The 27,280-nt window shown below is 33.3% G+C and overlaps 2 protein-coding genes and 1 long non-coding RNA gene across 3 annotated transcripts; 2 read left to right on the top strand and 1 right to left on the bottom strand.

The window, feature by feature from the left end:
• Positions 1–292: 292 nt before the first annotated feature.
• Positions 293–1,997, top strand: LOC114264561 (Plant invertase/pectin methylesterase inhibitor superfamily protein). Its single transcript, XM_028205242.2, has 2 exons — positions 293–430; positions 1,378–1,997. Exons 1-2 carry the CDS (start codon positions 330–332, stop codon positions 1,859–1,861), a joined length of 585 nt encoding a protein of 194 aa, XP_028061043.1. The 5' UTR covers positions 293–329; the 3' UTR covers positions 1,862–1,997.
• A 1,521-nt stretch (positions 1,998–3,518) lies between these two features.
• Positions 3,519–7,398, bottom strand: UBC32 (ubiquitin-conjugating enzyme 32). Its single transcript, XM_082875866.1, has 5 exons — positions 7,209–7,398; positions 5,755–5,886; positions 5,499–5,583; positions 4,325–4,488; positions 3,519–4,242 (listed from the first exon to the last, which is right to left on the bottom strand). The coding sequence occupies exons 1-5, from the start codon at positions 7,317–7,319 to the stop codon at positions 3,817–3,819; spliced, it is 918 nt and encodes a 305-aa protein (XP_082731992.1). The 5' UTR covers positions 7,320–7,398; the 3' UTR covers positions 3,519–3,816.
• A 9,847-nt stretch (positions 7,399–17,245) lies between these two features.
• On the top strand, positions 17,246–17,833 carry LOC145793162 (uncharacterized). Its single transcript, XR_014333815.1, has 3 exons — positions 17,246–17,379; positions 17,469–17,568; positions 17,645–17,833. It is a non-coding gene; the product is annotated as an uncharacterized LOC145793162 (long non-coding RNA).
• Positions 17,834–27,280: the final 9,447 nt, after the last annotated feature.

The raw sequence follows: 27,280 nt of genomic DNA, 5'->3' as shown, positions 1-27,280 counted from the left end.
TGTTGTTCAGTTAAAAAAAAAAAAATTTAATTGGTAAAACATAAGCTTATGAAATAATCTCATATGTGCAAATTTCTAAAGTCACAACTGCCTCAAATATGTAATAATTGGTAAGGCTTATGATTGGCCACAACAAAAAACTCCTAGAAAAAGGCCAAGAAAGTTTCTAAACATGGGGTAGTGGTGACCCTGAATTGATGGAAAACAGGCTAATTGTGTGGTAACTGCCCCAATTCACATCCTCTTTAAGAGCCCCCCCAAATACATCTCCTTCCCATCGTTGTCTCCATTTTCCAATTTGAAAAACCATTAAAACATAGAAGAAAAAAATGGAGACACCACGGTATCAAACACTTGTCTTCTTTTCATTCTGTTCTCTCCTCATAAACGCTTTCGCAAGTCTGCATGAGGTTGCTCCTGTTAGCGAGAAGTGAGTTTTCTATAACTACTCTTCTTCATCACTGAGGGTTTTTTTTTTTTTTTTTTGAAAGATTTCCAATAATTTGATTTTTCAAAAACAAATTTTGAGTTTTTTTCAATCCGTATTTTTTATTTTTTTGTGAATTTTTAAATATTTTGATCAAATTTTTATTTATATATTTTTATATGTATTTAATCTAGATATGTTAAAAAAGTGTGCAGAAATCTTTAAAAAAATTCAATAAATATAAAAAAATATATATATATAAAAATATATTATTTTTTGTAATTTTATTTTATTTTATTTTTTTTTTGTATTTGTTAGTATTTAGTGATTTTTGTAAAGATTTTTCAGAAATTTTATATTTTTAAGTGTTTTTAAATTAAGAAAATCCAAAAAGTGAAAAGCATTGATTAAAACATTTTTAAAATTTACTAAAATTAACAAAAATATAAATTTAAAATTTAAAAACTATTTTTAAAAATTTCAAGCCAAACCCCCTCTACAAAGACATTCGAATTAGAATAATTGTTATTATGGATCTCTTTTGAATAGTTTTGTTGAGATAATCCAACAAATTAATTTAAAACAACCATAATTGTTTTTTAAAATACCTGAGATTATTCATTGTGATTCAATTCTATAAATATATAAAATTACAGCATCCATACCGTTTATTTCGCCTACAACAATCTGCCTAATAAGGTGACAAGACATAATACATATAAGGAGAGTTTTAAAAAAATATTTGAATATGAGTCAATTTTTTAAATTTTATTTGCCACATGATTTGAGGGGATTTGGAAGGGAAAAATTATATAAATAAATCATTTTTATAAAATTATATATCATATTAATGAATCTTATGATTTACAATTTCATACAATTAACTATTTTAACAAAACGATTTATGTTATAACTTTTGTGGTAATATTTTTGTATATTAATTTTGGCAGGTTAGGAGTAGCAAGACATCAACAATGGAGAGTAGAAGGCAATCCAGTCCTCTCTCAAATCTGCAAATCAACAGACTATGTCGACCTCTGCATCTCCTCCATCAAACCACTCATCCACGGCAAGACTGACACCGTCTCCGTCCTCGAACAAGCCATTAAAGTGGCCATTAACAACGCCAAGACCGCCGTCGCTGTTGCCACCAAAATCTCCACCATCCCCAACACTCCTCCAGACATGAAATCCATCGCCAGCGATTGCAAAGACAGTTATGAAGACGCTCTTGACAACTACCAGAAGGCTTTGGAAGCTCTAGGCATTAAAGATGTTGGCACCATGAATAGCATGCTCAGCGCGGCTATTACTGACTCCAGCGATTGCGATGATAGGCTTTCGGGGAACAAGTCGCCATTGTTGGACTTTGATTCCAAGATGAAACAGATGACCAGCAATTGCCTTGCCATTGTTTCTTTGGTCAAGATGTGAGATCTGTTGTTGAAGTGGCTCTTGTCTTTTTTTGTTCTTTTTTTTTTTTGAATGAGGGAACAGGTGCTGCATGTATTATATTACGCATGTTGAGAAGAAAAGTGTTTATTATTAATAAAGGATGTTTATTAAAATTTCTTACAATTTTTTTTTTGCTTGATGGGAAATGATGAAGTCTTGAATATATAATAAATTAATTATAAAATCAGTCACAATTCTATCACACGAGATGGTTGTGTTCGATTATATAATTAGTTTCTATACAATTAAAAGAACTGATGAGAAATTATAATTTTTTTAAGATTGTGTTTAGATTTTAAAAAATAGTTAATAGAGGAACAAAAAATGAAGTGAATAAAATTTAAGTTAAATTTTGAACATGTTTGATATAATATTTAGCAAATAGAAGTTAGGAAAATACTTGGGACTCCCATTTTGAAAAATCTCATAACTCTTAAATGATTGTGATTAGTCATGTGTGATTTTTTTTTTTTTTTTTTTTTTGATCTCTCTCTAACATGTGTGCGTGGGGTCATGGGAGTGGAATGTTGTGGGGTTTCTATCATTTCTATAGAAGTTAATAATAAAAAAGTATAAATTAAAATGTGTAGTAGACTACGGAGTGGGGTTAGGTATAATGGGATCAATGTTTAGTAAAGAGGAGTGAGTCTTCGTATTTATACACGCCCTTAAGTATACTCCTTCGTAAGTTTAATTAAGCGTACACATTTGTAAATTTAAGGGTGATGTGATTTAAATAGGATAATAACTTTTTGACTTTTTTAATTTTTTTTAAAAATGTCAAACTTAGCCTTAAGCCTTGTTTGGCAAGTGACTTTTTTAGCCAAAAAGTCCAAATGTCACTAGAAAAATCAAAAAGCCAATAACTCATACCAAAAAATAAAAGATTGTCTTCTCTCTACTTTTTGCACATCTTTTCGTACAAAACTAAAAAGTCATCCCAAATATACTAATTTTTTTTAGCTTATATTTTAATCAAATAATTAAAAAATTACTAAATTAACATATTTCCAATCCTTAGTTATAATATTTTGTTATAAACATTATGCTTTTTTTTAATGATTAAAAATCAAGAGACTTTGCAATGTCTTTTGTTAAGATGTTTTGCGATGTGACTTGTAAATTATTACATTGTAATTACAATAGTACACTTGGCATATAATTTTTAGAATGTGCATCACAACATTTTCTTATTTAAACCTAAATAATGTTAACGATTTTAAATATTTTTATCAATATTTTTATTAAATATATCACATGAGTATAAGATCCATATATATGAATCCCAAACTCATATGAAATATTTGATAGTAATATTGATAAACATTTAAAATTCCTGACATTTTTCTTTTTAGACATGAAAGTTGCTGGACCAGAGTCTTCATAACCATAAACATACTAGTTCATAAGTTCATGTTTAATTGGCAGAATAAATTATCCCTATTTCGTAAACATCCGGCAAATACATTATCTTGGAATAAGTTGTTCCATTTCTCCCCTTGAAACAAAATAACCCATGCAAAACAAAATCCCCTTGAGAATGAATTATCTTTGGTCAAAAAGTTTAAATCAAATGCTAAATTATATACAAATATGCAGACCTATAATTCAAACTTAACCTAAAGATGTAGACAAGTTTCTCTCTTCCAAACACAGCCAATCATTCATTCATTCCTTGAGATACAGCAATTCAAACTTCACGCTTAGCTTAGCCCATTCATGTTCATCACTATATACAAAACCTCATACTAGTCTAATAACAAACCAATAAATTATGCTTAAAAGTCCGAATATGCATGACATATTTATATTGTGGCTGGGGTATCAACAAGAAGAGGCAAGAGTGATGTAGTACAAATCCCTCCAGTTAGGTAGAAAAATTAAAATAATATCTTAAATATACTATCCATCAATTGCATAAACCACCACCATATCTACGATCCATCCATGAAGACAGCACCATGTCCGCTAGCTTTCAAAAACTTCTTCAACAAGAGAACAACGATGGCAATGGTGAGCCCAACAGCAGCCCATGTGAACAAGCGATCATCAGCCGGTTTCTGAACCCTTCTTGGTACCGACCTCTGCAAAAGCTGCTCCCTTGAGGGTCCAGCAGGAACCTGTCTAGGTACCCCAAGCTCAGCGGATCCGGGATTTGCATTCAAAGGAGCTCCACGCTGTTCTTCAATGATTCTATCACCCACAACTGGATTTGTAAGTTCTTCCCCAGCAGCTACTGCACCAGCCTCTAGAGGGCTCTGGTTTGATTCATCCTCTTCGTTGGCAGGGTGTTCTTCAGAAGCCTGTGTGGGATTGGGCTGTGGAACTGGCGGTGCCTTACTTAACATACACTCGTGAATCTGTGCAATGAGAATGGACAGTCAGGATGAGATCTTACATAAGGAAACATATAACTGAAGGAGAATCCACGTCATAACAAACCTCATCAATTAGTTTTTGCCTTTCAGGAGTACCAAACCTTGGGGCAGCTTCACGAGATTTAATAGCCAGAACACGTCTTTCTTCTTTCTTGTAGTCTAATGAGCCCAATGCGCCATTTGGGTTGGTGGGCATGAACGCAATTAGAGCTACTAAAGCAGTCCGAACTGGAAACAGTTATATACATAAATGATGAATTAAATTTAAAATAAAAAATCAACATATATCTACAATCATGTGATGTGATGAGAATGATCAACATCCATCAATTTATCAGTTTCTGGCATATTTCGTAATTCATGAACATTATTCACTGAATCAACTATACATCATGAAACAAAACAGAGGAACAAAATTGAGAAAGTGCTTGGCTTCCACAACTATCAAGTTAAAACCAAGCCTAGCAAAAGTTCAGGCTGAGAAAACAAGGCACCCTGAATGGAAATGTACATGGATCCTGAAGCACAAGCACATAATAAATAAATTTGCTAAATCCCTATGTCACCTAGAATGTGGACGGTTTCAGTCAGTAGAAGAGGAACAGGATCAGGAACGTGATGCACAATATTGTCTAAAATGCGATATGATAAGGGTAAGCTTGTTAAATTACATTATTGGAATTTAAGGTATTTTAGAGCAATTTTATTTTTAACAATTAGACATCCAATAAAATATTGTTTTTCTTTTCCAAATTAATCATATATTAACATATTTCTATGAGCATTATGAATCATTTCTTACATTTTGTCATACCAAAACTTCACTCTTTTTAGATTTTAGTTTGTTATATTTCATTTGTTTTTCCTCCTAAGGCAACTTTTAACGTTTCTATTGGAAAACATTTTTTTGAAATGCTTTGAATCACTGAATCCGCCATTCCCAAAACATAAATCGCTAAGGTATATTGGTCTTTTCTGGTAACACTGCCTAAATCCACTTGTTATAAGCACATTTCATTCATGCATCTGTAAAATAAAAGATTTAGCTACACTTTTATCAATTCTTTAATCTAATGAGAAGCACAATTGCAAAATCTAAGTTGGTTGCTACCATCGCCTCTCAACTAAGCTGCAAAAATTGGTCTCAAAAGCAAACCATATGCATAGACATAGCTTGCAGCTATATAATCACTCTACCAAAAAAAATACCCACAATGTACCAAGAACAAAAAATTTACCACTCCATGATGGCTGCCAGTGCTCAGGATGATGATTTGATATGCTAAGACATATCTTTGTCTGCGTTTCAAAACGACCATTCGGCTGAAACAAGGGCAACAAAACAGGATTAACATGACATGTTTCTTATGAACATTATCAAAATATTTGATGATATGCCCTCACAAAAATTATTATTATTATTAAATGATAATAGCACAAACCAACAGTTACACAAATTCATATAATAAGCGTTTCTTGAAAGAATGACATTACCGACAACAGCATAAATGAGGGAGGTTTGAATGGGTATTCTGCAGGCAATTGGATTCGTCCATGGTAGACGCCTCCCTCAAACTCAGTATCACAGGGTCCCCTTATTGCAAATTGCCACTCAAATATATTCTCCTGAGAACACATTTTATAGGCTTAATACAGAGAATGTAAAAATCCTATAGAATACCAAAATAATAGAAAAAAAAAAAAAAAAACAGATCATTGAAATTGTGGTTGTAAAATAACATTATGTTTGGATCTCAGAGTAACGAAATTACAAATAATGAAATAAAAGATATGTTAAAAAACCAGTCGAGATTAAAAACTTCCAAATCCAGCTTCTTATGTAGTATTCTCGTGCAACTAATTAAATTTCCACCATCCAATCAAAGCCCCCTTGTTGCTTGATATCCATTAAAACTTGGCTTACTAAAACGGGCAGTCATGAAAAATTTTAGCAATCCTTAGGGATTTGATATTAATTCCTCAATCATGCAAAACACAAAATTAGACTGATCAATGCTGCAAAGCAAGTAGCCCAGGGCTTTGTGTTCTATTACAGTCATAAGAACACAAGGTCACAAATTAAAATTGACAACATAATACCTAAGAGTGCAAATTCTGGATGGTCATGTATATTAAGCAACATATAGTGCATGAATGCTTCAAAGGACTCAGCTCAATCAATAACACAAGGAAAAAAAATCATAAGAACAACTTCGCATGTAAGTGGTCAAATTGGGTCATCATGTCAAAAATTATGAAGCATGACAAAAAAGCATCACCATATGAACACATATAGGTGTGCATATTTTTGTCTACTTGTATTTTATGCCCAAAAAATAGGTACTGAATCTACTGAAATATATGAATAAATCGAGTATAATTTTGAAATTTTAATCTGAATCACATAATCAAAGTTAGCTCAACTAACAAAATTAAACAAGGAAAGAAAGAAGAAAAAAAAAAAAAAATCAAAATCAAAATCAAAGCCCTAACCATCATATGAGCAGAAAATACCAATCTCACCAAAATTCATCTCCAAACATAAAGGTAACCGTCTCTCATGAGTCACATTCAGAGCTACCAATCTCACCAAAATTCAATTCCAAACATAATGACGGACACTTCCAGAGATTCCACAGCAAAAATGCATATATCAACACAAAATAAAAAAAATAAAAAAAAAAACTCGATTGATCTCAGGAACAAAAACACACACACAGAGACCCAAAAAAAAAAAAAAAAAAAAAAAAACGATGATTTATACTTCAAAATCTAACCCAAAATTGCATAATTCGATGATGAACTGTTTCAAATCACAGAAAAATAAATAAAACGCGAAGAAATTGAAGGAGGATAGTGTTAGATCTTCAAATAAATCCCTAGAAAAAGCAAAATCCATAAAATTGAAGGGAAAAAAAAAGAGAGATTAGGGTTAGGAAAAAGGGAACCTCGAGAGGAAGGCTCATGAAATCATCGGAAGGATTGGATTGCATCTCCTTGACCTCCTGAAGAATCCTCTTCACGGCTGGGTTCTTCAGATTGTACTTGTCCTCCGCCATTTTTCTCAACCTTCTTACCGTAGATCCCACCGCGTCTGATCACTTCTCAACCTCCACCCCTCCTCTTATATAGAGTAATGTTAGAGACCCCAAATATTCTACCAAAAGTTTTACCAAATGTCTCACATGGGTGTGGGACCCACACAATGTGGGTCCCATGTGGGTCCCACACCCATGTGAGACATTTGGTAAAACTTTTGGTAGAATTTTTGGGGCCTCTAGCATTTTTGTAAAAAAAATGCTTGGAGCACTAATTAGTGGTCCCACTAATTAGGTAGCAGTGGGTCCCGCCATTAATGATGTGATGTTTTAGTTTTGAAGTTGTATTTTTATTTTATTTTTTTTATTTTTTTAATACATTAGTATTATTAATGGTGATAATTTTAATGGGATGAATCATTGTTGATATATATATATATATATATATATATATATATGCATACACGTACACAACCTGAGAGGAGGTAGGGTGTGTAAGATATTTTAAAGTTGACTTGACGTGTGACGTGACACGTCGTTAACATCCTACGCGTCACTGTTTTATTGGTTGGGATATGATACGATCGCCATTTTGGCGGAGAAGTTTCGTGGAACTAGCCCAACTGGGATTGGGAAGGTTCTATTGGACCCACCCAAAAAAAAAATGCTTGTACTGGGCTGCCTGGTCCAGTTTGGACACTGTTTAAGTTCTTTAATGGCTTAAAAGGCCCTAAATGCCTGTTTGGCAACTATTCTTTGGTTATCTGTTTTGGTAAATTTTTTTTTTTAAAATAGTTTTTGTATTTATCAAAAAAAAAAAAAAAAAAAAAGGGTAATTGTTGAAAAATTTAATTCATTTCTCAATTGCTAGAAAGTTAGGCTATGTTTGGTAGAACTTTGGAACTTTAGTTCTATCCTTTGGTTTGCATATGGTGTTTGTTTACAATTTTAAAAAACAACGCTGTTACAGACCCCCAGTGACGTGGCGGGCCTCCATTGGCCAGTTTTCTGTTTTTTTTTTTTTTTTTTCTTTTCCTCCAATCCTGCAGTGTCACGTGGCACTGGGGATCGGTGGGGTGGGTTTTACTGGGGGTCCGGCGCATTTTTGTTTTAAAAATTAATTCCACACTTACTTTTGAAAACTTTGACCAAGGCGAGAAAATTTAGGTTAACCGGTCGTCCTCCCGGATGTCTAGCCGGTCGTTCTCCCGGATATACCTGTTGACCGAAACAGTGCAAATTATTATTATTATTATTATTATTATTTTTAACAATTGCCAATTTTTAAATTTTTTTTTATGAGTTTTGAATAAAATTTTGAGTTGTGTGTTTAATTATGAGTTGTAAGTTTTTATATCAAATATCATATGTCACATTAGAAATTTCCTACTCAATTCAAAACTATTTTCAAAACTTATTCACCAAACAAATTGTTCACACTCAAATCATAATTTCAAAACTCATAAACTCAAAATACAATTATATTCTCAAATCATATTTAAAAAATTCTACCAAACGCAACTTTTTAACAATTGTAGCGATATATATAACAATTTTTTTAGTTGAAATATCTAAAAAATTACTATTTAAGCAATTAACAAACAAATCAAAATGAGTTGTGCTAAGAAAAAAATCATTGAAAAAAAATTATTTCTTTAAATAGATACCGAACACTTTAATTTTTTAGCTTTGAATTTTTGTTATAAACAAAAAAAGAAATAAAAAAATTTAAAAGCAGTCATCAAATCGTGATGCACAAATTTTTTGGGCCCATATCGTGACTATTGTGTATGAAGTCTTCCAAAAATTTATAATTTAAGATGACTATATGGTAATTTACTAGACTAGACCTATTTTCATATCTTTGATATGTATGAAAATAACAATATAATGTTCATAAGACCAAAGAGAGATGAAAGATAGATGGAATTACATAAAATGCATTTGGAAAATGTTTCAGAAATTCCACACAGAATATACCATAAGAATAAGAATAATGTGGTGATGGCATATTCATAAATTATTATTAAAATTATGATTATTATATCTTTAAATAGTGAAACTGTAATTTTTCGTATTATTTTATATATTTTTTTAATTTGTATGTCATTACTTGATGCCTTTTTCAATTTAAATTTTTTAATAATAAATGCCTATTTTGACAACTGGGAAAAAATTCAGTTTATTGTCTTATTTAAATCATATTATCTCTTAATTTTTTTTGCACATTAAAAAAAAAAAATGTAAAAATGGGTCAGAATAAGAGATTTCATGGACAAGGCTTTGTTTAGATTACAATGAAATTTATGTTGGGCCTGTCTGGCCCAACTCAAAGTAGTACAAGGCTTGATTTAGATGATAACGGAATGAATGTTGGGCCTGTCTGGCTTGCTCCTAAGTAGGCTCGAGTCTGAGTCTTCAATTCTCTTGTTCAATCCCTTTCTCCCTCCTATACAAAAAAAATCAAAATTAGCTCAGGTTGATGGGCAATTCTAGCATAACTCGAGTTGATGTTATTAAATTTCAATGAAATTTGGACAAACAAACTTAAGTTGATAATTGAGTTTGGGTGAGTCTAAACAACGTGCCACATAATTTGGATCAGGTATAAATAATTCTTCAATCAAATGACACCAGCCCAAGTTATAAACTTGCTTTTGCTCAATAGATCTTATAAATTGAAGGATTCGTTACATTTTTTTCTCATAAATTATTGGATTTTTTCTATTTCATATATTCAACCCCTAAATTATAATTTTAATTAATGTGATGATCATGGAGTAATTATAATTATTTAAATTAGTAATCTTTAAAACCTAATTTAGTGTGTAAAAATATTATATCAAAATTTAACAAATATTTTTTTCGAACCCGAATTTTAACAACTTAAATCAAAGAACTTCTATATCCACACGCCAATTCATTCATTTTGCACATATACTTCTTCAATGTACATATATGCATACATGAGATTTAAAATAGAGTAAATTATAATTTAACCCCTTGTGATTTATTCAAAAAACATGGAACCCTCTTATAATTTTATTTGTAACACTTAAACCTCCTAAACTTCATACTAAAGTACAATTTTAGACGGAATTGTTTGTTACACAACCATAAAATCAAAATTTTCCCCCCTGAACCATATTGGATAAGTCCTTACATTATTCTTCCCAAGTTTTTTGAAAACCAAAGATGTTGCTTTTCTCTCTAAAATACTTCTCTCTCTCTAACTGATCTCCTTCATTTTTCCATATTTCCTTTTCATTTTTGTTTCATTATTCTTTTAAAATCTATGTCTATTATTCTCTTAACTCAAATTAAGTTAACTCATAAATTAAAATCTATGTCTATCATTCTCTACCATGACAACTACCATCATGCTTAATCTTCTCTTTATTATTATAGACACACATACATTATATACATAGGTATACCCAATTAACTAAGCCAAGTCCCAAATTATAATGGTGACAACCACCATGGGTGCAGTGAGAGGGAAAGATGGTGGGTGGTGGGTGTTGGTTGAGTGGAGGAGATGGGATGAGCTTGGTGGGTGTTTGCAACTATGGACTATTTACAAAAAGTTATGGTTTTGTTATTGAAAATGCATTGCATTTTCCTAGCATTGTTTGATGTTTATTGAAGTTTTTGAAAGTTGACTTCACTTTTCTATTTAGATTTGGTGCAAAAAGTTATGCAAAAAGTTATGGTTTGGGTCTACATTCTAGAGAGAGATATGATTGTTTGTTTAGGTCTAAATTTTAGAGAGAGAGAGATGAGTATTTGTTTGGGTTTAAATTCTAGAGAGAGAGAGATGAGTATTTGTTTGGGTCTAAATTCTAGAGAGAGAGAGATAGATATGCATTTGATGATGGTATGAGAAATGTGGAAGAGGAAAAGAATACAATGAGAGAAGAAGAAAATGAAAAGAATACATAAAAATTAAAGAAAAATGGGAGAGCATATTTTGGTTTATAATGACATTAAGAAGAAAATTAGGAAAAGAAATAAGGGTAATTTAGACTTTTTATAACTTCTGTTAGAGCATCCCCACCAAAGCCCCTAAACCCCCTCCTTACCTATTTTAAGGGGTAAATGGCTCCTATCCATATGCATCAGATCCCCTAAATGATTCCTTAAATTAGTTTTTGCTACAGTGACTCCCTATTTCTAGGGAGTCACTGTAGCTCCCTTATATATATATATATATATATATTTTGTTTAGGGACTGTGGTACAGATATATGATTTTTATTTTTTTTAAATTTATAATTAAAAATTATATTTTAATAAAATAAAGAAAAAATAGAGAGTTTGCTAATAGAATAGAGAAAGAATAGGGAGTCTGTTGGGGGAAGTAAATGAAAAAATGATTCTTAAAATAGGGAATGAATTTTTTAATAATATTTTAAGGTAAAATTTAGGTAAACTGGTGGAGATGCTCTTACGTCATTCCAAAATTGCACTTTGGAATAAAGTTTAAGGGAGTTTAAGTGTTACAAATGAAATTATAGGGGGCTCTGTGTTTGTTGGGTAAATCACATGGTGCTAAATTATAATATACCCTTTAAAATATTAAAAGAAAAATGAATATGGTATATATTTTCATTATAATAATATCTTCATATTTAATATTTTTATTTTTTTATTGGGCTTCTCTCCTACCCTTAATCTAATTTAAGAAGTGTTGTTCGATCCATTAGACCCACGTTTGAGTTATCTTTCAATGATCCGAATCGTTCATATTTTAGGATTCGTCGAATATATCATCCCTGCAAAAAATATGTGGATCGGATAAAGGAAACCCCGTGTTCAGGTTAGTTTTGTATAAAAAATGAATAGTAAAATAATAAACGGTTCATACAAAACTGATCGATTTATCAAAAAAATACAAAACTGATTTGAGGACATAATTACCTTTATCCAATCGACTTAATTTTTTACAAAATAATATGCTCAACAAATTTAAAAATATGACTAGTTCAAATTATAATAACAAACCTAAAAAATAGACTCAATGAGCCAAACACCACCTTTCAAATCTAATTAAGGACGAGAGAAGCCTGCCCTTTTTTTTTTTAATCCACCAATGAAAAAATGTGGGTTGCGTTTGATTTAATTTTGGAATTTTAATTTTTTTTTTTGGAGTTGTGATTTAAGTGTGAAATTATAAGTTGAGTTTTGAAAAGAGAAAAATTATTTAGTTATGAGTTTTGAAATGTGTTTTTGAGTTTTGAGTTTTGAATTTTGAAAAAAGCAGATTGGGTCTACCCGGTCGTCCACCCAGACGTCCGACTGGTTGACCAAAACATTTTTTTTTTCAATTGCACACTACAAGAAAAGGGGGTAAAAAACACGGAAGAATTAGCGACGGCAATTTTCCCGTCGCAAAAAATGGTTTTTTGCGACGGCAGCTTAAACCGTCGCAAATGAGGGCTTTAGCGACGGCATTGTCCCCGTCAGTAATAAAAAATGCGCGGATAGGAAGTAAATGCATCAGTATTAGCGACGGATGTTTTTACCGTCGCCAAAAGCAATGTTTTGAGACGGCGTACGGTTGCTGTCGCGAATATTTTACATATTGCGACGGCAATTGTCCGTCACAAATAAGTATAAGTTAAACGGCGTCGTTTTATGAATAAAGTACTTGACATTTGCGACGGTGTAAAACCTACCGTCGCAAAAAGTGAAATTTTTTTTCCCCTGCTCTTCATCTTGCCGCTCGATCAAAAAGTGTAAAACCTATATCCAAATCCCTAAATCTGTGAAACCAATTTCTTTCCCCCAAATCCCTGCGAAGCCGAACGGCGAACGGTGGTGCGGTGCTGCGATGAGGACGAACGGTGGTGCGGTGCTGCGGCGAGGACGAACGGTGGTGCGGTATGCTCTCTCTCTCTCTCTCTCTGTATAGATATATACATGTATCATCTATATATATATATATATGTATATAAATCTGTATCATCTATATATATATATATATAAATCTGTATCAATATGTATATATAAATCTGTCTCATTTTTATATATATATATACATTATTAAATCTGTATATATACATTATTAAATCTGTATCATCTTTATATATATATATATATTGATATATATATATATATATAAATATGTAAATTAATATGTATACATTATTAAATCTGTATATATACATTATTAAATCTGTATATATATAAATTTGTAGCATCTTTATATATATATATATATACATATTGATATATATATAAAAATATGTAAATTATATATATATATATATACATTATAATTCTAATTACATTGATATTATAAAATCTGTATATTTAAATAAATAATAATAACATTTATGGAAATATTATTGAACACGAAACGCAACCAAATTAGTAAGTTTATTATTTTGACATTTATGGAAATATTATAAATAATAATAACATTTATTATTTTGACAAATAATAAACTTTTAAAAATTCACAACCTATTTTTATATATGTAAAAAAAAAATTAGTAAGTTTATTATTAAGTTTATTATAACCAAATTAAACTTAGGTTGTTTATAACCAAATTAAACTTATTAAGTTTATTATTAAATTTATTATAACCAAGTTTATTAGTAAGTTTATTATTAAGTTTATTATTAAGTTTATTATAACCAAATTATTAAGTTTATTATAACCAAATTAAAAATTAGTATAACCAAATTAGTAAGTTTATTATTTTGACATTTATGGAAATATTATAAATAATAATAACATTTATTATTTTGACAAATAATAAACTTTTAAAAATCACAACCTATTTTTATATATGTAAAAAAAAAAAATTAGGAAAAAAAATTGAACACGAAATGCAACCAAATTAGTCCAAGAATAGTTTGGTCAGGAGGAAGTGACTCTACTTGATTTCATTTATGAAAATTAGGAAGGTAACATGGAAAGTAGTTCTGTAGTTGTAATATTTTCTCCCTATATGTTTATTTTCATATATTTGACTTTCTATATGAAGAAGGGTGTGCATTTTCATGCTGAAAGGCCAAAGTGTAATCGGAATTGTAAATTGCAAAAATGGGCTATGAAGAGTCTATTCTTTTTATTTGTTGTATTCTATAATAACACTGCTTGCATTTTCGAATGTAAATGGTACTCCTATTTCGTTTTGTGATCCGTCTATATTGGTTTTGAACTACCTGGTTGTTTCCTTTGAATATTGCAATTTCAACTTTTTGATAATTGACAAAATCTTTCTATGGAATAGAAATCCTAAGGTGCAACTTGTGTCTCATGTGGTGTTTGGTTATGATTTATTTATTTTTTAAGTTATGACTCAGAAAGTATGAAATTATATCATTTTTTATGTTCTCCTATTAAATCGGTAAATAACTAATTAGGATAAGACTACCTACCTATTTCAGAGAAATTGGATGGATAGGTATCATGGTACATGAATACGTAGGTATTATATTTAGAGTTACTTTGATGGGATATTTTTGTGGATGTGTACAGATGATGGATAAGAGTTGGATCGATTTTCCAAATAGGATGTCGAGCGAATACATTAATGGGATTGATGAATTCCTTGTGTTTGCCTACACCAATAGGGTTGAAGGTTCGATGATCAGTTGTCCGTGTAGGAAGTGTGAGAATTGATACTATTTTGTACGAGAGGGTGTACAGGAGCATCTGATTTTGAATGGTTTTTTTAAAAAATATAAACATTGGATTAATCATGGGGAATCTTACGTATCTCTGGATGGTAATCGAGAGAATGAAACATTAGCTAATTCAGACATTGGGGATGATATGATTGGAATGATACAAGGGGCTATGGGAAATCCACATGCCGATACAAGTGTTGAGGGTGATGAACCACAGGGGCCTGATCCTCATGCATTTGAACCCCAGCTCGGTCCAAATGCAGAGACTGCAAAGTATTTCAAACTTCTTCAAGATGCACAAAGTGAATTGTATCCGGGTTGTCAGAAGTTCACATCTTTGTCATTCATTGTTCGACTTTTACATTTGAAGGTGCTTAATTAGTGGACAGACAAGTCTGTTGACATGCTACTTGAGTTATTAAATGAGGCGTTCCCGTTGGGTGTGAAACTCCCGGACTCATATTATAAAGCTCACAAGGTCACAACAGATTTGGGCTTCACGTATGAGACGTGGGATGCATGTCCCAACAGTTGCATGTTGTTTCGAAACGAGGACGCCAATCTTGATAAATGTGTCATATGCAACAGTTGTAGATGGAAATCAAATGGTGATGGTGGTTCAAATGGTCCTAACAAAGGTGGCAAACGAATAGCTGCAAAACAGATGAGGTATTTTCCTTTAAAGCCAAGGTTGCAGAGGTTGTTTATGTCATCCAAGACGGCCAAGTTAATGAGATGGCATGCAGAGGAACGAACTGATGATGGTGTCTTCAAGCATCCTGCTGACTCCCTTGCATAGAAAGATTTTGACCGTCGGAATATTGAGTTTAGTAATGATTGCCGAAGTGTAAGGCTTGGCTTAGCATCTGATGGTTTTAACCCATTCAGAACGATGAACATAGTTCATAGCACTTGGCCTGTTGTGCTCGTTCCATACAACTTGCCGCCATGGATGTGCATGAAGCAACCATTTCTAATTTTAGCCGTGCTTATTGACGGCCCAAAAGGACCTGGTGACAAGATTGATGTGTACATGCAACCGTTGATTGAGGAGTTGAAAGAACTATGGAATGAGGGTGTGTCAACATTTGATGCATCAACAAATCAAATGTTTCAAATGCATGCAGCATTACTGTGGACAATTAGTGATTTTCCTGCATACGCAAACTTGTCAGGATGGAGCACTAAAGGCGAATATGCATGTCCTTGTTGCAATAAGGAAACTACATCGTGTTGGTTGAAGCATAGTAGGAAACAATCATACTTGGGTCATCGCAGATTTTTACCTACTGGCCATAAATTCCGGAAAGATAAAGTATCATTTGATGGTACTTGGGAAGTCTGACTCAAACCCAAATTGTTGTCTGGAACTGAGATGTTGCTACAATTAGAATCTGAGGGTATTTTAACCCAATACAAGAGGGATGACCTTAAGGAGAGGCATAAGAGACAGGTAGAGAAGGAGAAAGTTGGACATCGCACCCACAGTTGGAAGAAAAAGAGTATCTTTTATGAATTGCCATATTGGGAGCACAATCTAATAAGACACAACCTCGATGTGATGCATATAGAGAAGAATGTTTGTGACAATGTGTTGTGGACAATATTAGGGGTTGTAGGAAAATCGAAGGATGGCGTTAATGCTCGGCGTGATTTACAAGATATGAATATTAGAAAACCCCTACATTTGCAGTTAAGAGGGTCGAATAAAGCCTATTTACCAGCAGCACAATTCACGATGACCAAGGATGAGAAAGATTTGTTCTTGAAAGTGTTGAAGGAAGTAAGAGTTCCCGACGGCTATTCATCCAATATATCACGTCGTGTGCGCTCACATGATAGAAGTATTGGGGGTCTTAAGAGCCACGATAGTCATATTCTGATGCAACAACTTATTCCATTGGCTATTCGAAGATCGTTACTGAAGAATGTAATTGAACCCTTGATTGAATTGAGCAATTTCTTTAGACAATTGTGTTCAAAAGTGAATCGTGCGACGGATTTGCAATATATTCAAGATCGTATCGCTATAACACTTTGTCATCTAGAGAAAATATTTCCTCCGAGTTTTTTTGATATAATGGAGCACTTGCCTATACATCTAGCTGATGAAGCCTTATTGGGTGGAGCGATTCAGTTTCGATGGATGTATCCAATTGAGAGGTATCTTCTTACTTTGAAGCAATACGTGCGTAATAGAGCTCATCCTGAAGGATCAATTACTAAAGGATATCTTATGGAAGAATACCTGAATTTTTGTGCACAATATCTCAATGATGTGGAAACCAAATCTAGTCGACCCGTGAGAAACTATAGTGGTGCTGATAATTTGGGTCATGCTATTGGTGAAAACACAAGCTTTTATCTTAATAATACTTCTTGGGTACAAGCTCATCGGTACATCTTATTCAATACAAGCACGGTTCAACCATTCATAAAGTAGGTTAAGTCACTCACTTAATATTTTATTATGTTTTATTGAATTTTCTACAAAATTTTTTGTATTGCTAAAATTTCAATCTACACAGCGAACACCTTGAAGTACTTAAGCTCAAAATGCCTCGTGTTGACGATCATCAGCTTCGGCGTGAACATTTTGAAACTTTTCACATTTGGTTCAAGGAACATGTATGTATTTAACTCTATAGATTCTAGTTACTTAAGTCGAACTACATTTTAAATTTTACATTTTCGTGTAAAATAGGTCCAAACTTTGCGAAGGACTACTGATGTCATATTTTCTGAAGAGATTATTCTATTGGCAAATGGTCCTCATAACTTGGCAAGGAGGTTCAACGGGTATATACTGAATGGGTTTCGGTATCGAGTAAAGGCCATGGATGATCGTCGAGCCACACAAAATTGTGGTGTAGCTTTGAAGGCAGATACCATAAGTTATAATAGTCGAAAAGACAAGAATCCTCGTGTGGGGTCTGTGTACTATTAATTTGGCATATACTTATATGTCTTATTCAATACAGGATGAGTTTAATCGTCAACTCTCTATGCTACCTGAGGATGGTCGGACTTTGGAGGCTAGAAATGCCATTTTCCATGAGTTGATAGGTCATGACGGACATGGATATTGTCGCACATACGGGAGAATTGTGCCTCGGAGAGCGGTGTATAAAGATGGTGCTGGGCCATCACAATCAACACCCCAGCCATGACTATTGATCAGATCACGCAGAAGGTTCATGCAGAGCTAAGGGATGAGTTGAGGGAGGAGCTGCGAGCAGAGTTCTCTACACATTTACAGCAGATGAGAGCTGAGATGATGGCCTTAGTGTCACAGGGGGCAAGTGTGGATCCCAACAGACAGGTTCGATATAAATTAAATTGTTTGATAGTTCAATTTTCACACAAGATTATGTATAAAATTCGAATATGATTACCACATTATGTATTGACTATCATAGGTTCCTGATACATCGAGTGGCCACCGGGCATTTAGGAAATCTGCAGAAGACGAGAATCCATATACACCACCACCAGAAGATCAGGTATAAAATGTATCTTTGCATTCTAAGCTAAAATGTATCTTTGCATAATTTAGACATTCTAAGTTAAAGAGAGACTTGTGGGAGAAAACGGGGCTCGAATCGGGTTCCCGGTTTGGGAGTTAGAGCCGGATTTCACTTTAGGCAAACTAGTTCATTAAGAAACTTGAATTCGAGGCGTTAATGCTCCAAAATCACCAAACGGCGTCGGTTGAGCACGAAACTTGGCACACGCGACCGCCTAGGCACGAGAGACTTGTGAGAGAAGACGGGGCTCGAATCGGGTTCCCGGTTTGGGAGTTAGAGACGGATTTCACTTTAGGTAAATTACTTCCTTAAGAAACTTGAATTCGAGGCGTTAACGCCCCAAAATCACCAAACGGCGTCGGTTCAGCACGAAACTTGGCACACGCGACCGCCTAGGCACGAGAGACTTGTGGGAGAAGACGGGGCTTGAATCGGGTTCCCGGTTTGGGAGTTAGAGCCGGATTTCACTTTAGGCAAACTACTTCCTTAAGAAACTTGAATTCGAGGCGTTAACGCCCCAAAATCACCAACCGGCGTCGGTTGAGCACGAAACTTGGCACACGCGACCGCCTAGGCACGAGAGACTTGTGGGAGAAGATGGGGCTCGAATCGGGTTCCTGGTTTGGGAGTTAGAGCCGGATTTCACTTTAGGCAAACTAGTTCCTTAAGAAACTTGAATTCGAGGCGTTAATGCTCCAAAATCACCAAACGGCGTCGGTTGAGCACGAAACTTGGCACACGCGACCGCCTAGGCACGAGAGACTTGTAGGAGAAGACGGGGCTCGAATCGGGTTCCCGGTTTGGGAGTTAGTGCCGGATTTCACTTTAGGCAAACTACTTCCTTAAGAAACTTGAATTCGAGGCGTTAACGCCCCAAAATCACCAAACGGCGTCGGTTGAGCACGAAACTTGGCACACGCGACCGCCTAGGCACGAGAGACTTGTGGGAGAAGACGGGGCTCGAATCGGGTTCCCGGTTTGGGAGTTAGAGCCGAATTTCACTTTAGGCAAACTAGTTCCTTAAGAAACTTGAATTCGAGGCGTTAATGCTCCAAAATCACCAAACGGCGTCGGTTGAGCACGAAACTTGGCACACGCGACCGCCTAGGCACGAGAGACTTGTGGGAGAATACGGGGCTCGAATCGGGTTCCCGGTTTGGGAGTTAGAGCCGGATTTCACTTTAGGCAAACTAGTTCCTTAAGAAACTTGAATTCGAGGCGTTAATGCTCCAAAATCACCAAACGGCGTCGGTTGAGCACAAAACAAGGCACACACGACCGCCTAGGCACGAGAGACTTGTGGGAGAAGACGGGGCTCGAATCGGGTTCCCGGTTTGGGAGTTAGAGCCGGATTTCACTTTAGGTAAACTAGTTCATTAAGAAACTTGAATTCGAGGCGTTAACGCCCCAAAATCACCAAACGGCGTCGGTTGAGCACGAAACTTGGCACACGCGACCGCCTAGGCACGAGAGACTTGTGGGAGAAGACGGGGCTCGAATCGGGTTCCCGGTTTGGGAGTTAGAGCCGGATTTCACTTTAGGCAAACTAGTTCATTAAGAAACTTGAATTCGAGGCGTTAATGCTCCAAAATCACCAAACAGCGTCGGTTGAGCACGAAAGTTGGCACACGCGACCGCCTAGGCACGAGAGACTTGTGGGAGAAGACGGGGCTCGAATCGGGTTCCCGGTTTGGGAGTTAGAGCCGGATTTCACTTTAGGCAAACTACTTCCTTAAGAAACTTGAATTCAAGGCGTTAACGCCCCAAAATCACCAAACGGCGTCGGTTGAGCACGAAGGTTGGCACATGCGACCGCCTAGGCACGAGAGACCTGTGGGAGAAGACGGGGCTCAAATCGGGTTCCCGGTTTGGGAGTTAGAGCCGGATTTCATTTTAGGTAAACTACTTCCTTAAGAAACTTGAATTCGAGGCGTTAACGCCCCAAAATCACCAAACGGCGTCGGTTGAGCACGAAACTTGGCACACGCGACCGCCTAGGCACGAGAGACTTGTGGGAGAAGACGGGGCTCGAATCGGGTTCCCGGTTTGGGAGTTAGAGCCGGATTTCATTTTAGGCAAACTAGTTCCTTAAGAAACTTGAATTCGAGGCGTTAATGCTCCAAAATCACCAAACGACGTCGGTTGAGCACGAAACTTGGCACACGCGACCGCCTAGGCACAAGAGACTTGTGGGAGAAGACGGGGCTCGAATCTGGTTCCCGGTTTGGGAGTTAGAGCTGGATTTCACTTTAGGTAAACTACTTCCTTAAGAAACTTGAATTCGAGGCGTTAACGCCCCAAAATCACCAAACGGCGTCGGTTGAGAATGAAACTTGGCACACGCGACCGCCTAGGCACGAGAGACTTGTGGGAGAAGACGGGGCTCGAATCGGGTTCCCGGTTTGGGAGTTAGAGCCGGATTTCACTTTAGGCAAACTAGTTCCTTAAGAAACTTGAATTCGAGGCGTTAATGCTCCAAAATCACCAAACGGCATCGGTTTAGCACGAAACTTGGCACACGTGACCGCCTAGGCACGAGAGACTTGTGGGAGAAGATGGGGCTCAAATCGGGTTCCCGGTTTGGGAGTTAGAGCCGGATTTCACTTTAGGCAAACTAGTTCCTTAAGAAACTTGAATTCGAGGCGTTAATGCTCCAAAATCACCAAACGGCGTTGCTTTAGCACGAAAGTTGGCACACGCGACCGCCTAGGCACGAGAGACTTGTGGGAGAAGACGGGGTTCGAATCGGGTTCCCGGTTTGGGAGTTAGAGCCGGATTTCACTTTAGGCAAACTAGCTCCTTAAGAAACTTGAATTCGAGGCGTTAATGCTCCAAAATGACCAAACGGCGTCGCTTTAGCACGAAAGTTGGCACACGCGACCGCCTAGGCACGAGAGACTTGTGGGAGAAGACGGGGCTCGAATCGGGTTCCCGGTTTGGGAGTTAGAGCCGGATTTCGGTTTAGTCAAAATTATTTACTAAACTATCTTTCTAATTATATAGTAGTCAATTTGTTTTTATATTTTTCTGTAATTAAAATATTAACACCATTATATGGTTATTAATTATTTTTATCTTGTTTTTTTTCAGATATTTCCTGAGTAGCAGCTTGCTTCTTGTGGAATGCGGGCGTACAAAGATTATTACCAACTTTTTTTTTGTAACCCGTCGCAAACTTGTGAATAACATCAAGACGAAAACTTTTGGTTTTGATTTTGATTTATGTTATTTAAATTTGTGAATAACATTATGTATGTAGTATGCGACATTATGTAGTGGCATAATTTTTGTTTTTATGAATTTTTATTTCTGTATTGTTATGAATGGAACAACATTATGAATTTTTATTATTTGTCAACTTTTGTTTATGTATATATTTATATTATTATGTAATTTTTGGATTTTTTTATAGTTATTTTTCATTTAATACAGGTTATTTTAATTTTTTTAATAATTTCCCAACAGGTTTATTTTTTTATTTTTTGAGACGGCATAATAACCCGTCGCAAAAACATTTTTGGAGGCTTTTGCGACGGCAGACATACTGTCGCAAAAGCTACGAAATTTAATTTAAAATAAAACCTTTAGCGACGGCTCAGGCTGCCGTCGGCAATAGTATAAGCTACGACACTTTTAGCGACGGCCTTCTTGCCGTCTCAAAAACCTTTTTTAGCGACGGAAATACTGAGCCGTCGCAAAAAGTCAGATTTTCTTGCATTATTGGCGACAGAACATTGCCGTCGCAAAAAAGACAGCCTCCCGTCGCAAAAAAACAATGGCGACGGCACTTACCGTCGCTAAATCTCTTTTGCAACCCCCTCTGTCGCGACCCCCCTTTGCCGTCGCAAAAAGCCAACTTACCGTCGCAAAAGGTATTAGCGACGGCTCACGGACCATTTGCGACGGCGTTTTGCCGTCGCAAAAAACACTTTTTTCCTGTAGTGGCAACCATTTACTTTCAAAAATATATATACATTTAATTTAGATATTTCTTAAATATATAAATTATTTTTTTAGATTTTTTAGAAAAATAATTTGATAATCCCATTATTAATCATTTTTAACATCATATCATTAAAAGAGTTTTGAATTGAATTTTTGTATTGTGTATTTGGTTATAAGTTTTAAAATTAATTTTTAAATTAAATTTTTTGTGTAATTTTAAATTGTATGTTTAGCTATAAATTTTAAAAAGTGTTTTAAAAATTTTGCCTTATTTCAAAGGCAAGCCAAACGGACCTTGGTTTTGTTTAAAAAATGTGCTTTTTATAGGACCACGCTATTGGCTTGAGATGTACAATCCTTGTAGCATATGCTTGTTTTTGGAAAGGTGATTAAGGTCTCATTTGTTAATCATATATTTTAATGGGTGAATTGTATTAATAATTCTTATAGTTTGGAATTCGTATCATTTTGGTTCATAATTTTTTAATTGTAACATATTTGACCTTAAATTTTAAATTTTGTACCAAATATTGACAATTAAAGATACTATTGCTTAATTTCATGGGTAAAATAGTCAATTGATAAAATATAAATTAATTTGACAAAAATAAATGTCATTTTTTTTTTAATTTTTAAAATTTATTTCTACCCATCAAAAATAAAATTATGTAAAATTGATAAATCTTTTAGATATTTATATATTTTATCAAATTAATTTTTATTATGTGTTTGGATGATGATCATGTAATAGGTAGTTGTTAGGATTTTAATGTGTAATCGATATATTTAATATATGAAATGTTTTTAATTTTGAATTTTTTAATTTAATGGATTAATTTAATAATGATATCAAAGTTATCGCCATATTTGACTTTTGTAAAAATAGAAACTAATTTAATGAAAATAAAAACAACTACCCATTACATGATTATTATCTAAACACATAATAAAAATTAATTTGGTAAAATAAATAAATAAATATATATCTAAAAGATTTATCAATTTTACATAATTTTATCTTTAGTGGGTAAAAATAATTTTTTAAAATTCAAAAATATTTTTTTGACATTTATTTTTGTCAAATTAGTTTATATTTTATCTAATTGATGATTTTGCCTTTGAAATTAAGCAATAGTATCTTCAATTGTCTTTATTTGGAACAATATTCAAAATTCAAGATCAAATGCATTATAGTTGAAAAATCAAAGACCAAAGCAACACAAGCCCCAAACTATAGGGACCATTAGTGTAATTCGTCCTATATTATAGGGCTGTTCAAAAATCCGTTCAAACCGGTAATCCGGACCGAACTAGACCGAATCATACGGTTTGGTTCGGTTCTATTAAGAATTGGTTCGGTTTCGGATTAAGAAATATGAGAACCGTAAAAACCGTTCGGTTAATGGATTTTATGAAAAAATCGCGGTTCGAATCGAATCGAATCGAACCGAACCGAACTGAACCGAACCGAACCGATTTTTTTTTTTTTTAAAAAAATATATATAATATCAAGTTTTATTTTTATTAATTAGTTTTTTATAATTTTAATGATATTACGATGGTATATATATGTAATATTAAGTAATGCCTTAATATTATTAGTTTTTATCATGAGTTAAATATAATTAGTTTGAGTAATTATTTTGCTAATATTAACAATTTATTATTGTAAATAGAAATTTTTGGAACCGTAAACCAAACCGAAACCGAACCGTTTTTTCGGTTTGGTTCTGGTTCGGTTTTACAAGTGTAACGGTCTAGTCTGGTTCTCAAAATCACAGAACCGTTAGGATCGGTTCGGTTCTTGGATTTTCTCAGAACCGAACCAATCCGAACTGTGTACACCCCTACTATATTAGTTAAAAAGTCAAAAAGTCACTATAAGTTATCATATCACTTTCTATATTTTCTGCACATCTTTACGTAAAAAACAAAAAAATTACTAAAATAGCACGTTCTCAAAAATATTTTTCACTTTTTAACTTTTTTGAATTGCATCTCTTTTTTTATTTATTATTTCACACGTTTTTAAAAAAAAAAATTGTTTTGTTTGGTTTCTACAAAACACTTTTTAGAAAATTTTAATTTTTTAAATTTTCGTTTTTTTTTTGTTTTCAATGAGTTTTTAAAATTTTTAAACACACATATCATAAATATACTTAAAAAGCATAATATTTGTGATTTAAAAAAAAAATCAATAAATAAAAAAATATAAAAAATACGAAAATTCAGTACATTTTTCATATTTTTATATATTTATTAATTTTTAAAATATCTTTTCACAAATATTTTACTATTTAGATACATCTAAGTAAAGTTCATTAAAAAAGAGTAAAAAAAATTACTTAAAATTTTAAAAATATTTACTAAAAATAAAAAAATTTAAAAAATAAAAAACTCAATTTCTAAAAAAATAAATTTAAAAACCAAACCAGCTGAAATTTTTTTATTTATTTTTTTTAATAAAAAAAGAGTAATTTTAAGCTATTTCCAAAACAAGCCAAAGTAAAGCCAGTTCTGGCCTTCTTCTTTATCAGAGCTTGTCAATGGCAATCTCACAAACGGCAATTGCTGTGTTTGGTTGGAAGATTTAGAGAGGGATTTGGAACGAGAAAAGAAAAAAGTAGGTGAAATATGAATAAAACATGCTTATATTTTACCTAATTTTACACACCTTTTTTCTTTTTCTTTTCAAATCCCTCCCCAAATTTCCAACCAAACACAGCATAAGTCACTTCCTCTTGTTCTTTCTTCTCGTGTTATATTTCATTATTTGTCATTGTTTTTCACATTTCAGTTTTTATGCGAAGACGTCCCATCCGTGTTTTCTTGTTTTTTCTCCTAATAATATTTACAACAATGCTAGAGGGTCACAATTTTTGTGGCCACAATGGCTTAAAACTATCAAAACGACGTCGTTTTGGGTGCAAAACATGCTAAAATGACGTCGTTTTGATAGTTTTGAGCCATTGTGACCACAAAAATTGTGGCCTCAAACATTTTCCTAATATTTATATGTTTGTTTGTTAGAAAGTTGTACTCTTCCATGATGTAACATTACTATTCTGTATTATCGCATTTGTTTGATTGCATAGAAATTTGATGGATTGAAAACGATCATAGTTTTATTTATTTATTTTAGTTATTTTGTTTCATCATTAATTTTTGATCGAATCGTAACCCGGCATCGCCAATTGGTTCTATACTCGGGGCTAAAACTCCAGAAATTAAAAAAACGCCAAACAGGAATAAGGATTGATATTGTTAGAAATGTTAAAACAATGTCATAATGCATTCCTATGAATGTGAAAAATATACTGGATTAGTTGATTTTGAATTATAATTGTCAAGTCATCCTATAAATTGAAAAAAATATTAGCGAACCATTTTGAGTTGTGAGAGCCAGCTAGCTGGTTTATTTAAAAACATATCAAACAGGGTGGTTTAGATAAATACAAAAATTTCTAAAATTGATTATAAGCTGTAATCAAAATATAATCAAATTCAAAAGTTTAGTTTTATACAAAAAGTGCCTAAAATGAAATGAAGGATTAATCTGGGTTCTGGGTTTTGTGCATAAGACAGATGGAATAATATATGATGAATTTGCCAGTTTTAATTTGATTATAATTTATAAACTAGTTCTTGAATAAGATGTTCCATTGAGTTATGATGGATTCCTTTACAAAATTCTTTTGATCTTACTAATATAAGTGATCAGCCCATTGTTTGTTTTATTGAAGGCTTCGTTTGGAAAGTGGATTGGCTTTTTGACTTTTTTGATTATTTTAACCTGGGGCTAAAAGGCCTAGTTTGGGAAGGACTTTTGGCTTTTTGATTTTTTTGTGAGAGAAAGAATGTAATGATTATAGGTTGGATGTGATATTTTATCTTATTGGGCTAAAAAGCTTATTTTATTTTTTGTTTATATTTTAACCAAAAAGGCTCCAAACCCATTTTCCCAAACATAGGCTTAACAAAGCCAATTTTACATTTTCTAACTGTTTGGCAGCTATTTTTTGGTTATCTTTGTTGGCAAAATAAATTTTTTTAATAGTTTTTGTATTTTATCAGGAAAAAAGAAGGTAATTGTTGAAAAATTTAATGCATTTCTCAATTGCTAGAGAGGTACTTTTTTTTCTTGATGTTAAAGTTTACCGAAGTTAAACCAGCCTTTGAAATGAACAAACTTTTTAGTTGAAATATCTAAAAAATTACTATTTAAGCAAATTACCAAACAAATCAAAATGAGTTGTGCTAAAAAAAATTGTTTCTTCAAATAGATACCGAACACTCTAATTTTTTAGCTTTGAATTTTTTTTATAAACAAAAAATATAAATAAAAAAATTTAAAAGCAATCATTAAATTGTGACACACAAATTTTTTGGGCCCGTATAATGACTATTGTGTATGAAGTCTTCCAAAAATTTATAATTTAAGATGACTATATCCTAATTTACTAGACTAGACCTATTTTCATATCTACTTTGACATGTATGAAAGTAACAATAATATTCACAAGACCAAAGAGAGATGAGAGATAGATGGAATTACATGAAATGTTTTGGAAAATGTTTCAGAAATTCCACACAGAACATACTATAAGAATAAAAATAATGTGATAATGGCATATTCATAAATTACTATTAAAATTATGACTATTATGTCTTTAAATAAAGAAGTTGCAATCTCTCCTATTATTTTATATATTTTTCAATTTGTATATCACTACTTGAAGCGTTTTTCAATTTAAATTCTTTAATAATAAGGCTTATTTTGGCAACTAGGAAAAAATACAGCTTATTGCCTTATTTGAATCAAATCATCTCTTAATTTTTTTGGCACATTAAAAAAAAAAAATTCTCAA

The sequence above is a fragment of the Camellia sinensis genome, chromosome 6, assembly GCF_055761805.1.
Source record: "Camellia sinensis isolate YWXY chromosome 6, ASM5576180v1, whole genome shotgun sequence".
Taxonomy (NCBI): domain Eukaryota; kingdom Viridiplantae; phylum Streptophyta; class Magnoliopsida; order Ericales; family Theaceae; genus Camellia; species Camellia sinensis.
The sequence above is the reverse complement of the archived record's forward strand: the minus strand, read 5'-3'. Positions and strand labels throughout refer to the sequence as shown.

Excerpts from the sequence above, each read along its gene's own strand:
- LOC114264561 (XM_028205242.2), top strand. The coding sequence starts at position 330 with ATGGAGACACCACGGTATCAAACACTTGTCTTCTTTTCATTCTGTTCT. Across the intron at positions 431-1,377 it reads GTTGCTCCTGTTAGCGAGAA|GTTAGGAGTAGCAAGACATC; the intron begins GTGAGTTTTCTA and ends TAATTTTGGCAG.
- UBC32 (XM_082875866.1), bottom strand. The coding sequence starts at position 7,319 with ATGGCGGAGGACAAGTACAATCTGAAGAACCCAGCCGTGAAGAGGATT. Across the intron at positions 5,887-7,208 it reads TCATGAGCCTTCCTCTCGAG|GAGAATATATTTGAGTGGCA; the intron begins GTTCCCTTTTTC and ends ATGTGTTCTCAG. Across the intron at positions 4,489-5,498 it reads CTGGCAGCCATCATGGAGTG|TTCGGACTGCTTTAGTAGCT; the intron begins GTAAATTTTTTG and ends AACTGTTTCCAG.